Source organism: Leopardus geoffroyi, chromosome B3, assembly GCF_018350155.1.
Source record: "Leopardus geoffroyi isolate Oge1 chromosome B3, O.geoffroyi_Oge1_pat1.0, whole genome shotgun sequence".
NCBI classification, from domain to species: domain Eukaryota; kingdom Metazoa; phylum Chordata; class Mammalia; order Carnivora; family Felidae; genus Leopardus; species Leopardus geoffroyi.
In genome coordinates, this window is record NC_059337.1 from 106,978,604 (window position 1) to 106,995,455 (window position 16,852).

A 16,852-nucleotide genomic window follows, 5' to 3' on the forward strand; every position below is an offset into this window, starting at 1 on the left:
AATTTCTTCTGAAGTATTTTGTTCTTTTTTATTCTATTGTGAGTAAAATTCTTAATTTCGTGCTCAGTTTATTGATGACATGTAGACATTCAGTTAATTTTTAATATTAATTTTTATCTTCTGATCTTGCTGAACTCATTTATTACTGCAATAATAGTTTTTTGGTGGATTCCTTAGGATTTCCTAAATACAAAATCATGTCATCTGAGAATAAAGACGGTTTTATTTATTCTTTTCCAATCTGAATGCATCTTTTTTTCTTGCTTGATTGTGCAGGCATTTGCTTTTCATTTCAAGTAATTCTTTCTGTACTTTGTCTTTACTATATAAAAATAGTTTTTATTTTAAGAATAAAAAGTGATCATTATATAAAATACAAAGATAATATTATTTAATTCTGATATACTAGTAAATTTTTTTAAACTTCAACTTATAGTAAGTATATATCAGACTTTTTATGATATAGCTTGTTTGAAACTAAGTTTATGGGTTCAAACTTACATGTGTGTTTCAGAGATACAACAAACAGTGAAAATTTGCCTCCAATAATGCATAGTTTAGAAGTTCTTCATTTGGGCTATAATGGAATTTGTAATTTAATTCAGCTACAGCTTAATAGACTAAGAAATTTAAAATTCCTCTTTCTACAAGGTAAGTAGCAACACTGTCAGTGTGTTTATTATTAAAAATTGATTTGGTAATCCTGTTTTAATATGCAAATATTAGCATCAACATTTACACAAAACAGATTGACAAAAATATTTAGTAATCGCTAATGGGTTTTTCTTGGGTTGTTTACATAAATAATGTAAATGCAATATTCTAGGGCTAGAGAATACTGCATCTGTAGCCCTAGAAAATGCAATGTGCTGGCACTATATATGGTATTACATCATAATTTATTTTTATATCACAGTTCAGTTAAAAAACCAATAGAAAGTAACCAGTGAGAAATTCACAAGTAATTATTAAACCCAGAATTGGGCTAAGCACTAAGAAATATACAGAAACACTATATTATTTTAATTATATATAAGATCATTGCTCTAAAGCAATTTAAGATCTACCTGTGGCAATATACTGAAAGAAAGATGATCAGTTCTGAGTAACTATGCATTTCTAATTTAAGTGCAATAAGGTTAGAGAAAAGAGAAATTGAAACATATATGGGACTCTTTGAAAGACTGATAGAACTTAGATGGAAGGTGAACATGACCAAGAGTTTTGCAAGTAGTGGGGAGAAGAGTCACACGAGCACAACTGTGGTGTCTATGGACCAACACTTGAAAAGGGACCAACCTGATAAAAACAGAGTATGCAGCTCTCTGAGAGAGTTATGAAGCTTCTAAACATGATCAATTTGAAGTATAATGCTCATTTTGCAACTGAAAATGAGTAAGAGTTGTAAATCTTTAGAAAAGTAGAATGAGAAGAAAAAAACAGTTTGAAACAATAATTATTTAATGGCAAGGAAGAAAGGTTGGAGGATCCAGCACTGAGACATGTGGGAAGATATCTGTATAGTTGATCTGAGTATGGTAACTTTTTTCTGAAAGACAGGCTTTTCTAGATCATATATTTAAAATTTTAATGCATCTTTTTGCCTATCAAAGGTGCTTATGAGTTGCTTCAAGACCATGGAGACTTAGCCTTAAAAGACCAAGAAATAGAGCACAACAATAACAAATTTTTTAAGATACACTGATGTACAAAAAAAAGCAAACAACCTAGCCCTGGAAAGTTTATTTTAATCTAAGAATATAAAAGGGAGTGTGTTCTCTTGCTGTGTCTAGCATGACAAATCAGAGTGGAGCAGCCTTATGCAGGAGGTGAGGCAGTTGACTCTGACAATAATGGCTACCATTAATTGGGTCATTAGGTAAAGTGTTTGTTTGCATAGATTATCTCACAAAATCTACACAGCAATTCAACATGGTAAATAATTTTACCATAAAAAATTTTACCATAAAAAAAACCATAATTTTTTATGCATTTTGCAAAAAAAGAAATTGAATCTCAGTGGGGTTAAATGATTTACCTAAGTTTGCACTAGTTAATGGTTTTCACCAGTGAATGGTGTCAAACACAGCTCTGTCTGATTCCAAAGCACATGCATTTTCTATCCACACAAAAGACATAGTAAGGGTCTGGGCTAGAGTCGTGTCAGTGGGAAGGGTGAGTAAAAGGTGACTCCAAAATACATTTTAAAAGAAGGAAATATTAGGACTTACTGACTAATTAAACATATAAGGAGATGAAAAATAGTTCAAGAGGTTTTCATGATTTCATTAGGAGACTGGGCAAAAGGAGGTACTAAAGCTAGATAAAGTCATTGTGAAAGGCTGCTACTTTGTAGTAAGGAATGATCAGGTTGTGTTATGACAATTTTGAGATGTAAAAATGGAAACTTTTTCAAGCAGTAGTAATGGACCACAAGTCAAGACTAAAAATTATACCAAAGGAGGTGACAAGTGGAGTCATAAGTGTATGTGCTTACTTAGGAAGTAAACACAGAGAAAGAATAAAAGGCCAAAAGAGATGTGGAGACACCCCCTCGCCTTATATACATCCCACTAATCCCCTGACCCAGCATTAAGAAGGCTGGAGAAATAAGACCCAGTAAAGCAATCATATAAGAAATGTTGAAAGAAAACCAAGAAATGCAGACCTGAGGCCATTTTTTTTTAAGTAGGCTCCACACCCAACGTGGGGTTTGAACTTATGACCCTGTGATCAAGAGTCACATGATCTACCGGCTGAGCCAGCCAGATTTCCCAAGAAATATAAACTCTAAATATCAGAAAAAGAAAGGATGAACAGCCTCAAAGTCAAATGATAGGAAGAATAAGGTCTTTGAAAAAAAATACTGAATGTAGAAACTGGATTAAACAAAAAGAACAACATCGGTAATTGTCAGATCAGATTTGTAAACATGCAAAGAGCAAAAATCAAAGTGAAAACAATGTAGAGGGAAGTGGTTGGATGGGCAGTGAAGATAACAGAGGTTGCATACTTGAGGAGCTTATCCCTAAAAAGCAGGTAAGAGGTCAGAAGGTGGCTAGTGAAGTTATGAGCATATTTGGAGGTTTATAAAGAGGTGAGTTAGGTTAAAGACTGAACAGGAGGAGATGATTCTGAGACCAATCAAAGGGAGTACACAAATAAAAGCAATGATAAGATGAACCCTGGCCAGGGTCCACAAGAGAGAGATTATGAACCAAACTTTCACCTGTTATGTTAAATTTGCAAGAAGATGAGGAAGGTGAATCTTGGGGGAAGGGCAGAGTGAGGCTGTACGGTAGCAAGTTAGAATCTTAAGGATTAGGAGTCAAATTTATCTAAAACATAACTATTTAGTTGAATAAGCGTGAGTTTTTCAAACAATGGTTAATGTTCCTAGTTAAAGAAATGTAAGATCCCTGAAATCACATTCAGCATAGTTTGGGAGTTTTCTTTCTTAAATATGTTTAATGAGCCTTCTAAAATGAATCCTCGCCAAAAGTGTGCTATGGCAGACATTATTCAGTACTTGAAGCTATCCCATAATGATTTTTATACCACTGGCCTCAAAATATCAAAGGTGACAGTCTAAATACATAATTTCATGAAAGTAATATATTAACACAACTGAGTCTCTTTTCTCAATCTGACTTACATAAACTTTCTTCATTTACAAGCAAGACACTGGTAAAGTTTCAAAGTCTGTGATTCAGTTCTGTGAACAATTTTATTGAAGGCTGTGATGTTATAAATTTCTCTAAAGAATAGAACAAAATAAGGTAAATTTGCCATAGCTCACCAATTCTGAGACAGCTGCTTCTTATTTTTTTAACATATCTGAAATCTGACCATGCATTAATGGATAGCATGTCATAGTTTACCTAACCGAGTTTTTTTCTTAGTATACATAAAATACTGACCTATCTTGACAACTGTTATTGTCTTAAATTCAATGAAATACGTTACATTTCAAGAAGAATTCCAACATCATGGAATCACACGTTCAGTCATATGTTAGTTTGCTAGGGCTGCCATAACAAAGCACCACAGACTGGGTGGCTCAAACAACGTACTTATTTCCTCACAGTTCTAGAGATTAGAAGGGCAAGATCAAGATGTCAGCAGGGTTAGTCACTTCTGAAGGCCTCTCTTTTTGGCTTTTAGATGACTTCTTTTCAGATGGTTTTCCCTCTATGTGCATCTGTGTCCTAATATCTTCTTATAAGGACACCAGTCATACTGGATTAGAGCCCACCCCAATGACCACAGCTGCCTCTTTAAAGACCCTACCCCCAAATAGAGCCACATTCTGAGGTACTAGGGTTAGGACTTCCACATACAAATTTGGTGGCGGTGGGGAGGATGTCACAATTCATCCCATAACAAACAAGGAAGATGAATAGTGAATGAAATATAGTGTGGCATAATAGAAGCAGCATTGAGCTTAAAATGTAAAAGGTCTAGGTCAGGCCTGGTGTTGCCACTTTTATGTCCCTGTGCAAGTCACTTAATTCCTCTGACTCCCAGTTTTCTGATGGTTAAAAAATAATATTTTCCCTGTCCCATTTTGAGACTCTAGTAGAAAACACGTTTAAAAGCATTTTGTCAAGTCAAGGGTCCTCTCATTATCATTATTATTAATACTTACAAAGCTATCGATTGCTACAGTAGAGAGAAATAATGGGTTGTAAAGGATTGAGATTTTATAGAATGTAATGTTTAATTCATTTTTAATTTTTTAATGTGGCTGTGGTGCAAAAATATGTTGAGAAATAAATAACAGCATAATTAAGGTTTATTCTTCCAACTTAACACAACAAATTCATTTATTTTAAAAAATATTTAGAGGGGCGCCTGGGTGGCGCAGTCGGTTAAGCGTCCGACTTCAGCCAGGTCACGATCTCGCGGTCCGTGAGTTCGAGCCCCGCGTCGGGCTCTGGGCTGATGGCTCAGAGCCTGGAGCCTGTTTCCGATTCTGTGTCTCCCTCTCTCTCTGCCCCTCCCCCGTTCATGCTCTGTCTCTCTCTGTCCCAAAAATAAATAAACGTTGAAAAAAAAAATTTATAAAAAAATAGTAAAAAAAATAAAAAAATATTTAGATATACCTATTTGAATACCCATTAGAAAAATCAGATATACTCGAGAAGTATATCTTTCGCAGTGCTTTTTTGCAGTACTTTTATACATCTACTTTTGTCAATACCAACTGTTTTAGCACTTAATTACTGAACAGACAGATTGGGTCAATTCAGTACATCGTATACTTCACATCTTGATCTCTCAAACATAAAGGAAAAATTTTAGCAAATGTTATTTGATGATAATGCTACCTTCCCACAAACTGCACTTCTATTTCTCCTTGGAAATACGTTCTTTTTAGCATTTTACTTTTTAAAAAATCATTTGATAAAAAATATTTAAGTGAAGATAGGTAGACCTTTGTTCAAAAAGTTTGGGCTCACTTGACATTATCATAACTTCTCTTTCTTCAGGGAATGAAATCAGCCAAATTGAAGGGCTTGACAATTTAGTAGTCCTTCAAGAATTGGTAGTGGACCATAACCGCATCAGAGCACTTAATGACAGTGCCTTTGCCAAACCAAGCTCTCTGTTGGCACTTCATCTGGAAGAAAACAGACTACGAGAGCTGAGCAAACTACAATCTTTGGTAAAACTTGAGAAACTCTTCCTAGGATATAATAAAATACAGGTAACATATTTTTTTTGTTATGAAATTACAAGACTTAGCTCCTCTGAACATAAAGCTTCCAAACACATCAATGAAAACTTTGCTACTGTGTTACTTATCATTTATATGCCATGTAAATACTCCATGAAGCAGAGACATATAAATAGTCTGTGATGCAAAGATGTCCACTCTGCTCCTAGATTTTAAACCCAACCAACCCTACATGTATCCACCTACTAGAAACAAGTTAGCTCTAAATGTTCTAAGGCTCTGCCAGCAGTCCTAAGAGATCTCTTTTGTTCTTGACTGCTCTTGTTCCAAGCTATTTATTTCCACATCTCAATCCCAGACTTCCTCTCGTTCTTTAAACTTGGCATATGTCCCTGGTCTACCTGATATTTTACTCAATTCCTGATAATAGACCTTGACCTGACTTTAATATTCCATCTCTACTGACTCAAGACTTTCTTATGTAAGGTCCTGCTTTAGTTTTACCTGTTCAGATTTCAACCTATCTCCAATGTCCTGTCCCAGTGAGCCTGACAGACTCTCTGCCCAGACATAGTATGCAGATAAGAGGGTTGAAGGTATATATAACCTTATACAGCCCTAACATTTCTTTCAGTGCTTTGGTGATGATCTGTTAGCCCACCTCTTACCAATTTTACTGCTTTTGCCTATACCTCTAAGACAACCTCAAAGACAAAGTAAAATGTGGATTGTCAGCCAAGAACAGAGACCAAGTATATCTTCCCCACATTTGATCAGTATATAGCATAGTGCCTGGTACATAGTAATTATGCAATCAATATTTGTTTGTGGCTCTACTTGCTAGTTTAGAAAGTCTTTTCTATAGTGATATAAAAGCCTGTTCAAGGCTAGAAGGAAATCATGAGCACTGTCCTTTTCTACATAGCAACTAGGAAATATACATACAGAGAAAAATGGCATACAACTAATTTATCAAGGTTCAAACAACATTCATCTGAGGAAAGCCTTCCAAACTGGCAATAATTCTTGCAAAGCTTTATTCAGAGGAAATCTAAACTGGGAGAATTGCAATCCTATGGAAAATCTTTCCATTAATAGCAACTGAACTGACACAAAGGATTGTCATATCAGACTTAACATGAATCAGATCATACCCAGTTTCAAGCTTTACTAATAATTTCAAGGATACACAGGGTCTGGGACATTACTGTGGCTTCTCAGATCCTTTCTTTTTACATACTGTCTAGCTTACATTGAAATATAAGATCTCCAAGGGAGATTATGTGTGACAGATTTTGTGTGAGTGATCTCTTATAACAAGGGAGTGTTTCATTTATGAAATACCTCCACTTTATACTTGAGCTTACATGATATTTTATAGGGAGCCATGCCTGATAATTCTATACTTTTAGGTTTATTTGCTCTAAGCAGTCCTTAACCAGGGAGGTACTGCTAAGAGCATCTCATAAATAAGGACCTTTTTCCTAGTAAATATCATTGGTCCATTTGACAGCACAGCTATTTATCAGCATAACAGAGAGATTAGACCAGGGAACCTGCTTTTTCCCAGGAGTATCTGTTCCCCCTCTCCCCACCCTCCTAAATCCCTACAGGAATGAATGAATGGCAGAATGGTTATTGTAACAACTTCCTCTCTAGTAACTCAAGCAGGATAATGCCCAGTCAAGGTTATTTTTTATCAAAATTTAATATAGCTAATGGACAAACTATATGATAAACCATGGGAAATTATACATACGTCACCGAGTGAAGGGGTATTGATTGTTTAGTGATCAGTCCTCTTTTGTTTATTTTTATTCTTGAAATAGTATTTTTCCTAGAACTTAGATTGATCATTATACCATCAAACTTATTCTATTAATATTATAGTACCTTAACATGAACATACATTCAGCTGGGAAAAATGAACTGAGATGTGTAAAAAGGTTAAGTTAGAGATTCTGTTTAACTGAAAATATTATGTTCTTCAAAATTGTAAACTCCCCATTCAAATTTTCTTTGGGGGAGAGATTTTTTTCCTCTGTATTCATACCAACATGGGTAGGTGACACCAGCATCAACTTCTACAAATGGGCAATCAGATCAACCCTTGGGTTGATAAAGACTTCTAGAATAGAAGGGAAAAGGCTTAGAAAAATTAGGAAAACACTTCCAATGAAGGTATATGCAGCCCTACATTAACCTACTTTAAAATCTTCCATAAACTGCATATCCTTGATAACAGATTCTAGTGTGAAGCTTTTCACTTAGCCATCATGAGCCATAATGTAGATTTGGAAAATTGTTGCCTGTAGTCCTGCCCTTGCAAGTAAAATACCAGAAACACAACTGAAAGGTGAGTTATTTAATTCAGCTTTACAGTCCTACTTGATTCCTGTGTCTAAATGACTCCCCTATCTGGCATCAGACAACCGTGTCTACTTTTAAACATCCCAGTAATCACCTGAAGCTGGAAATGACTCTAGGAAATAGTCCATTGCTATTTCTTGCCCTAAATGAAAGGCCCCAATCTGAGCCTAACTAGCTGCTACCTAAGCTATTACTATGATTGCCATAAGTGCTTATTCTGAGAATGTACTCAAAAGATAACAACCATTATATTTTGGTTAATGTTGAGCATCTGACTTTAGCTCAGGTCATGATTTCATGGTTCATGAGTTCAAGCCCTGCAACAGGCTATCTGCTGTCAGCTCTGAGCCTGCTTCGGATCCTCTGTCCCCCTCTCTTTCTACACCTCCCCCACTCATGCTCCCTCTTTCAAAAATAAAAAAAATAAACATTAAATAAATAAATAAATAAATGGGAAGCCATTAGCCCTCTTTCCCAATTATGAACATATTAGTTTTCTTGATATATCTTTACACCAGCATTATCATCCACATTTAACACTCTGTTTCTCATATTAATATCTTGACATCTTTGATTAGAAATACTTCACTACTAAACACTGTTATACTCTGTTTCATTTGAGAAGATGATTGAGAAAAAGACTTTTCATATTTCTATGCTTTCCAGTCATGCTTTGCTTCCACAAATAGGAACTACCTGTGGGTCAAATACATAATATCTCTATAGATAACTGACTGTCAGAGATTTTCCAAAGTCGTCCTAAATTTATGAGACTTCTATGATCAAAATTGAAAAGATGAATCACTGTAGTCAAATTCTACTTCCAAATGGTCTAAAATAGGTCTAAATGTTTTTATAGTTAGTAGATGAATTGGCTATGTCTACTTGTCAATCCAAATAAGAATAGGAGCATATCAATAACTTTATGTTATTACTATAAACTAGCAGCAAACTGAAGCTGAGCTTGTTGCCTAAATTTTTACAGAAATAGCATATAAAAAATAATTTTGCAAAACTTAAGATATACTCACAAAGTTTCACCAATGATAAATAGACAATGTTAAATAATCCCATCCATACAGAAGACAAGTCATTCAACCAGAAAAATAGTTTTTCAACTATAAATACTCCCAGAAAATATATCAGGATGCAGTCCATTCAGTATCACATGTGCCTTTATGGCTAAGGTGTGTTTAAAATTATTTAGACTGGATTCACCTTCTTTTCCACACTTCTGGGTCAATCCTCTGGGGAATTAACCAACTATAATCTCAGCTTTAGATCATAACTTTTCTGAGAAGAAATTCGGTCTTTTCTTGCAAGTGCTGCTATATGGCCTATATCCCATGTTAGAATATTGTCTTTACCAATCATGCATTTTGAATTAATTGTACATAGATCTGTCCTTAATCAACATTACAGGATTTGTCACTCAAGCTCACTTTGGAGAATTCAGCCATGAGCTAGCTGTAGTCCAACACTTACATATGATTACTTCAAATCAGTGTATATTTGAAGATTTTGGATCTAACCAAATAATAACTTATTAACTTTGGAACAGGATATGACAGAACTGGAAAAACTTGATGGTATCTCTTCTCTCAGAGAGCTTACAGTTTATGGCAATCCAGTGAGTATGTTATTTTTCTAATTTATCAGTTAATTTATTTATAGTTGTATATAATTAATTTTTATATGTGAGAATTTTTTATCTGTTCCCATATGTATAGACAGTTATCCAAGCACAATTTATTGAATACTGTCCTCTTACAACTTGTTATAATATAATCTTCCATTGTCACATATAAAAGGATCTGTTTCCGGATTCTATGTTGTATTCATTGGACTATTGTCAATCCCTGTACCAGTATTATACTGTGTTAATTATTAAAGTTTTATATTAAGTTTTGGTGTCCAGGAGAATAAGCACCTCCAATTTTCCTTCTCTTCCTCCTTCTCCTCTTTTTCTTTCTTCACTGTTGTGGCTGTTCTTGGCCCTTTACACTTCCTATGAGTTTAAGGAAACAGCTTTTGAAGCTATGTGAGAGTCTTATTGACATTTTAATTGGAATTGTATTGAATATATAAATTAATTTGGGGAGAAATTTGCTATATTTTCCTGTTGGAGGCTTTGGAAGGATTAAATAGGTAGCACTTTTATTTACCTAACATCTGAACAAATTGACAAATATGACAGTGGCAGATAGAGAGGTGAAAATACTTTGCTTACCTTCGTGAGAAAGCCAAATGGGCCTGCTAACAGATCCCAGAAATAAGCAATCATCATCACCTGGTAACAGGAAATGCTTGAGTAAATTCTTTCCACATAGGAGGAGAGCTTCTGCTGGAGGAACAGCAGGCATTCTCCTAGCAATAAATTCCTTCCCAAGACAGGAAAGACAAGAGCTAAACATGCCCAGTCTAATCTTCCCAGGTTTATCAATTAAGTCACCCTGCTCCTCTTGGTGGAAGAGTGAGGGATTGAGAGAGCCCACTAGTGCCACATCACAGAGCTATTTCCACCAAGAAAGAAGTAATAATAAGAGTCTCCCCTAATATTTGTAGTATTTAGACTTCCCATTCATAAGCATGAATGTCCCTACATTTATTTTATGTTCTTCAATAAAATTTATAGTTTTCTCCTAAAAGTTTTAATCATCTATGGTTTGATTTATTCTGTTGTTTTAATAGCTACTTTGAACAATATCTTTTTACATTTTTCTAATTATTTGTGGCTGAAGTACAGCAATTCTGATTTTTGCATTGTTCTGATTTTTGCATGCTACTCTTTATCTAGGAACCTTGTTGAACTCTCTTTTTAGTTCTAATGGATTGTAAATTTTGTTGAATTTTCTCTGTAGACTATCATATTATCTACAAATAATGACTATTATTTCTTTCCAATCCTTACATTTTTAAAATTTTCTTTACTTAGTGTGTTGACTAGGACCTCTAGTACAGTGTTGAATGAAAGCATTGATAGTAGGTTATTGACTTTAAAAATGCTTCTAAATTGTTACTATTAAATATGAGTTTGTTGTACATTATGGGTAGATAATCTTCAACATTTTAAAGAAGCTCCTTTTTTTAAGTTTACTTATTCCTGAGAGAGACAGTACAAGTGGGGGAAGGGCAGTGAGAGAGGGAGAAAGAGAGAATCCTAAGCAGGCTCCCCACCATTAGCGTGGAGCCCAACGCAGGGCTCCAACTCAGGAATCATGAGATGATGACCTGAGTCGAAACCAAGAGTCAGATGTTCAAACAACTGAGCCACCCAGGGGCCCCAAGGAAGCTCCTTTCTAATTGCAGTTTACTACCTGTTTTTATCATGAATGGTCATTGGATTTTGACTAATTGGCAATTCACTTTTTCTCTTTAATCTGTTAATATGTAAATTATATTAATAGACTCCAGTGTTAAACTGTCATTAATCCAGTGCTGAATACTATTTATTTGGTCATGTTTTATGCTTTGCTGGATTCAGTTTGCCAAGATTTCATGTAGTATATCTGTATTTATGGAAATAAGTAAAGTTATCCTATAATTATCTTCTTATGCTATTCTTTTAAATTCATCAAGGTTGTTCTTGCCTCATAAAATTAACTGGGAACTCTCTCTCTCTCTCTCTCTCTCTCTTGCTAGTCTATGAATTAGCATATATAGGAAAAATTCATTCATTTGAATCTGGGCTCAATATTTTTTGAAGTTAGGTTTTAAACTACTTATTCAAATTCTTTAATGGCTATAAATCTAGTAATATTTTCTATTTCTTCAAAAGTCAGTATTGAGAAGTTATATTCTTCTATAAACTTGTAATTTTTTATAAATTTTAAATGTATTACTATATAATATTCTCCTGAATTTTAAAAATGTCCTCTAGGGGCGCCTGGGTGGCGCAGTCGGTTAAGCGTCCGACTTCAGCCAGGTCACGATCTCGCCGTCCGGGAGTTCGAGCCCCACGTCAGGCTCTGGGCTGATGGCTCAGAGCCTGGAGCCTGTTTCCAATTCTGTGTCTCCCTCTCTCTCTGCCCCTCCCCCGTTCATGCTCTGTCTCTCTCTGTCCCAAAAATAAATAAACGTTGAAAAAAAAATTAAAAAAAAAAATAAAAACAAAACAAAATAAAAAAAAAATAAAAATGTCCTCTATATTTATGTTTTGTCACTTTTTTTATACCTAAATTTGTTGATTTTTACTTTTTCTCTTTTATTCTTGATAAGTCTTGCTTAAGACTTATTTTGTTTATCGTATTAGTATCTCCAAAGAACCATGTTTTGGATTTATCAAGTGGTTTATTTGTTTTTTATTTCACTAAGTCCTACCCTTGTTTCCATCTTTCAGTTTCTTGGAATTTACTTTTTTAAACATTTTTAACATTATTATTAAAACTATTTTTAGCATAATACTGATTCTGTGATTCAGCTTTTACTTGTTTTAAGTTTTTATTTTACTTCCAGTTAGTTGGCATACAGTGTTATAGTGGTTGCAGTTGTACAATGTAGTGATTCCACACTTAAATACATAACCTGATGCTCATTACAAGTGCACTTCTTAATCCCCATCCCCTATTTAACCCATTACCCCACCCACCTCCCTTCTGGTAACCATCTGATTGTTCTCTATAGTTAAGAGTCTGTTTCTTGCTTTACTTCTCTCTCTTTTTACCCCTTTGCTCATTTTTTTTTCTTAAATTCCACAGATGAGTGAAATCATATGGTATTTGTCTTTCTCTGCCTGACTTATTTCACTTCACAGTATACTCTCTAGGTTCATCCATGTCATTTCAAATAGCAAGATTTCATTCTTTTTTATGGCTGAGTAATATTCCTGTGTGTGTGTGTGTGTGTGTGTGTGTGTGTGTGTGTGTGTGTAGTGTGACATCTTTATCCATTCATCAATTGATAAGTCAATTGATGGCTGTTTCCATAATTTGACTATTGTACATGATGCTGCTGCAAACATCAGGATGCATATATCCCTTTGAATTAGTGTTTCTGTATTCTTTAGGTAAATATCCAGTAGTGTGATTGTTGGATCATCAGGTAGTTCTATTTTTAACTTTTTGAGGAACCTCTATACTGTTTTCCAGAGGGGCTGCATCAGTTTGCATTCCCAGCAACAGTGCAAGAGGGTTCCCCTTTCTCCACATCCTCACCAACATCCGTTGTTTCCTGTGTTGTTGATTTTAGCCACTAGGACAGGTTTTGATTTGCATGTCCCTGATGATGAGTGATATTCAGCATCTTTTCATGTGCCTGTTGGCCATCTATATGCCTTCTCTGGAAAAATGTCTTTTGTGTCTTCTGCACATTTTTAATAAGATTATTTTGTTTTGGGGTGTTGAGTTTTACACTTTCTCTATATATTTTGGATGCTAACCCTTTATTGGATATGTCATTTGCAAATATCTTCTCCCTTCAGTAGGTTCTCTTTCAGCTTTATTGGTTGTTTCCTTTGCTGTGCAGAAGCTTTTCATTTTGATGTAGTCCCATTAGTCTATTTTTGCTTTGGTTTCCTTTGCCTCAAGAGACATATCTAAAAAGAAGTTGCTATGGCCAATGTCAAATAAATTACTGCCCTGTGTTCTCTTCTAGGATTCTTATTGTTTCAGATCTCACATTTAAGTTTTTAATCCATTTTGAATTTATTTTTGTGTATGGTGTAAGAAAGTGGTCCAGTTCCATTCTTTTGCATGTAGCTGTCAAGTTTTCCCAAACCATTTGTTAAAAAGACTGTCTTTTTCCATGGGATATTCTTTCCTGCTTTGTTGTAGATTAATTAACCATATTATTGTGAGTTCATTTCTAGGTTTTCTGTTCTGTTCCATTGATCTATGTGTCTATTTTTATGCTGATACCATACTGTTTTGATTAATACAGCTTTGTAATATAACTTGAAGTCCAAAATTGTGATCCCTCTAGCTTTGCTTTTATTTTTCAAGATTTCTTGGGCTTTTAAATGTCTTTTGTGGTTCCATACAAATTTTAGGATTGTTTGTTCTAGCTCTGTAAAAAAATGCTGTTGGTATTTTGATACGACTTGCATTAAAACATATATTACTTTGGTTATTATAGACATTTTAACAAGAGACAAAGAAGGGCACTATATAATAATAAAGGGGATAATCCAATAAGAAGATATAACAATTGTAAATATTTATGCATCCAACATGGGAGGACTCAATTACATAAAACAATTAATAACAAACATAAAGGGACTAGCTGATAATAATACAATAATAGTAGGGGACTTTAACATCCCACTTACATCAATGGACATGATCATCTAAACAGAAAATCAACAAGAAAACAATGGTTTTGAATAATAACACACAGGACTTGATGAACTTAACAGATATATCCAGAACATTCCACCTTAAAACAGCAGAATACAGATTCTTTTCAAGTGCACCTGGAACATTCTCCAGAACAGATCACATATTAGGCCACAAAACAGGCTTCACCAAATTCAGGAAGATCAAAATTATACCATGCACCTTTTCTGACCACAACATTATGAAACTAGAAGTCAACCACAAGAAAAAAATCTGGATAGACCACAAATAAATAGAAGTTAAATAACATGCTACTAAACAATGAGTGGGTCAACCAGAAAATAAAAAAATAAATTTAAAAAATACATGGAAACAAATGAAAATGACAACATAATAGTCCAAAATCTTTGGGATGCAGCAAAAGTGGTTCTAAGAGGGAAGTAGATAGCAACATAGGTCTACCTTAAGAAGCAAGAAAAAAGAATCTCAAATAAACAACTTAACCTTAAACTGAAGGAGCTACAAAAAGAACAACAAATGAAGCTCAAAGCCAGCAGAAGGAAGGAAAAAATAAAGTTTAGAGCAGAATAAAAGATATAGAAACTAAAAAAATAATAGAACATATCGATGAAACCAGGAGGTAGTTCTTTGAAAAAAATTAATAAAATTGATAAACCTCTAGTCGGACTCATCAAAAAGAAAAAAGAAAGGACCCAAATAAATAAAGTCACAGATGAGAGAGGAAAAATGACAACAAACACCACAGAAATATAATTATAAGACAATATTATGAAAAATTGTATGCCAAGAAATTGGACAACCTAGAAGAAATGAATAAATTTCTAGAAACATATTAATTACCAAAAGTGAAACAGGAAGAAATAGAAAATTTGGACAGACCAATAACCAGCAAAGACATTGACTCAGTAATCAAAAAACTTCAACAAAAGTCCAGGATCAGATGGCTTCACAGGTGAATTCTACCAAACATTTAAAGAAGAGTTAGTACCCATTCTTCTCAAACTATTCCAAAAAATACAAAAGAAAAGAAAACTTCTAAATTTATTCTTTGAGGTTAGCATTACCCTGACCAGATATCAAAACCAGATAAAGATGCCAAACACAAAAAAGAACTACACTCCAATATCTCTGATAAACAGAGATAAACATAGATGCAAATATCCTCAACAAAGTACTAGCAAACCAAATCCAACAATACGTTAAAAAAAATAATTCACCATCAAGTGAGATTCATTCCTGGGTTGCAAGGATGGTTCAATACTTGCAAATACATCACATTAATAAAAGAAAGGATAAGAACCATCTGATCATTTCAATAGATACAGAAAAAGTATTTGACAAAGTACATCCATTCATGATAAAAAAAAAACCCGACACAAAGTAGGTTTAGAGGTAACATACCTCAATGTAATAAAGGCCATCTATGAAAAACCCACACCCAATATCATCCTCAATGGGGAAATACTGAGAGCTTTTCCTCTATGGTCAAGAACAAGACAGGAATGTCCACTTTCACCACTGTTATTTAACACAGTACTAGATTTCCTAGCCACAGCAATCAGATAACAAAAAGAAATGAGGAATCCAGATCAGCAAGGAAGAGGTAAAACTTTCACTATTTGCTGATGACATGCTACTCCATATAGAAAACCTGAAAAACTCCACCAAAAAACTGCTAGAACTGTGAAATGAATTCAGGAAAGTTGCAGGGTACAAAATCAATGTACAGAAATCTGTTGCATTTCTATACACCAATACTGAAGCAACACAAAGAGAAATTAAGGAATCTATCCCATTTAAAATTGCACCAAAAACAATAAGATGCCTAGGACTAAACCTAACCAAAGAGATGAAAGACCTGTACTCTGAAAACTATAAAACACTGATGAAAGAAATTAAAGATGACACAATGAAATGAAAAAAAAAATCCCATGCTCACAGATCAGAAGAAAAAATATTGTTAAAAGGGAATTTACGGGGGCGCCTGGGTGGTGCAGTCGGTTAAGCGTCCGACTTCAGCCAGGTCACGATCTCGCGGTCCGCGGTCCAGGAGTTCGAGCCCCGCGTCAGGCTCTGGGCTGATGGCTCAGAGCCTGGAGCCTGTTTCTGATTCTGTGTCTCCCTCTCTCTCTGCCCCTCCCCCATTCATGCTCTGTCTCTCTCTGTCCCAAAAATAAATAAACGTTGAAAAAAAAAATTAAAAAAAAATTAAAAAAATAAAAGGGAATTTACTTTTAAAAAAAATTCTTAAGTAGGATGTCTAGTTCATTTTTAGGTTTCAAAACACTGCTTAGCAGCATATTAAAAGTTTTGACATGTAGTATTTTTCCTGTTCTTTATTTCTTAAAATCTAGTCTCCAAAAGATTTCTTCTTTATTCCATGAATGATTGAGAGGTGTGTGTGTGTGTGTGTGTGTGTGTGTGTGTGTGTGTGTGTGTCTGTGTGTGAATTTCAAACCTATGAAGTGTTTTTTGTTATCTCTTTGTCATTTATTTCTGTTACTGTGTT

At 34.6% G+C, this 16,852-nt stretch overlaps 1 protein-coding gene and 1 long non-coding RNA gene across 14 annotated transcripts in view; one reads left to right on the plus strand and one right to left on the minus strand.

The window, feature by feature from the left end:
- The window catches only part of LRRC9 (leucine rich repeat containing 9), a 119,509-nt gene that overhangs the window by 85,992 nt on the left and 16,665 nt on the right, over positions 1 to 16,852 (plus strand). For all 7 annotated transcript variants that reach the window (XR_006705055.1, XM_045451138.1, XM_045451134.1 and 4 more), the window contains 3 exons: positions 515 to 651; positions 5,493 to 5,710; positions 9,612 to 9,680. Coding sequence is in view for 6 of the 7 variants with exons in the window: in XM_045451138.1 (XP_045307094.1) it covers positions 515 to 651; positions 5,493 to 5,710; positions 9,612 to 9,680 (424 nt within the window). In the remaining variant the exon portion in view is untranslated. The remainder of the gene's footprint in view (positions 1 to 514; positions 652 to 5,492; positions 5,711 to 9,611; positions 9,681 to 16,852) is intronic.
- LOC123583932 overlaps positions 1 to 16,852 on the minus strand; it is a 100,363-nt gene that overhangs the window by 49,854 nt on the left and 33,657 nt on the right. The window contains exon 6 of one of the 7 annotated variants that reach the window (XR_006705059.1): positions 10,281 to 10,340. The exons of 4 other annotated variants lie outside the window; for them this stretch is intronic. This is a non-coding gene — a long non-coding RNA (uncharacterized LOC123583932). Of the gene's footprint in view, positions 1 to 10,280; positions 10,341 to 12,066; positions 12,108 to 16,469; positions 16,506 to 16,852 lie in introns of those variants that run through there. 2 more of the 7 variants (XR_006705060.1, XR_006705061.1) reach the window with 2 other exon arrangements.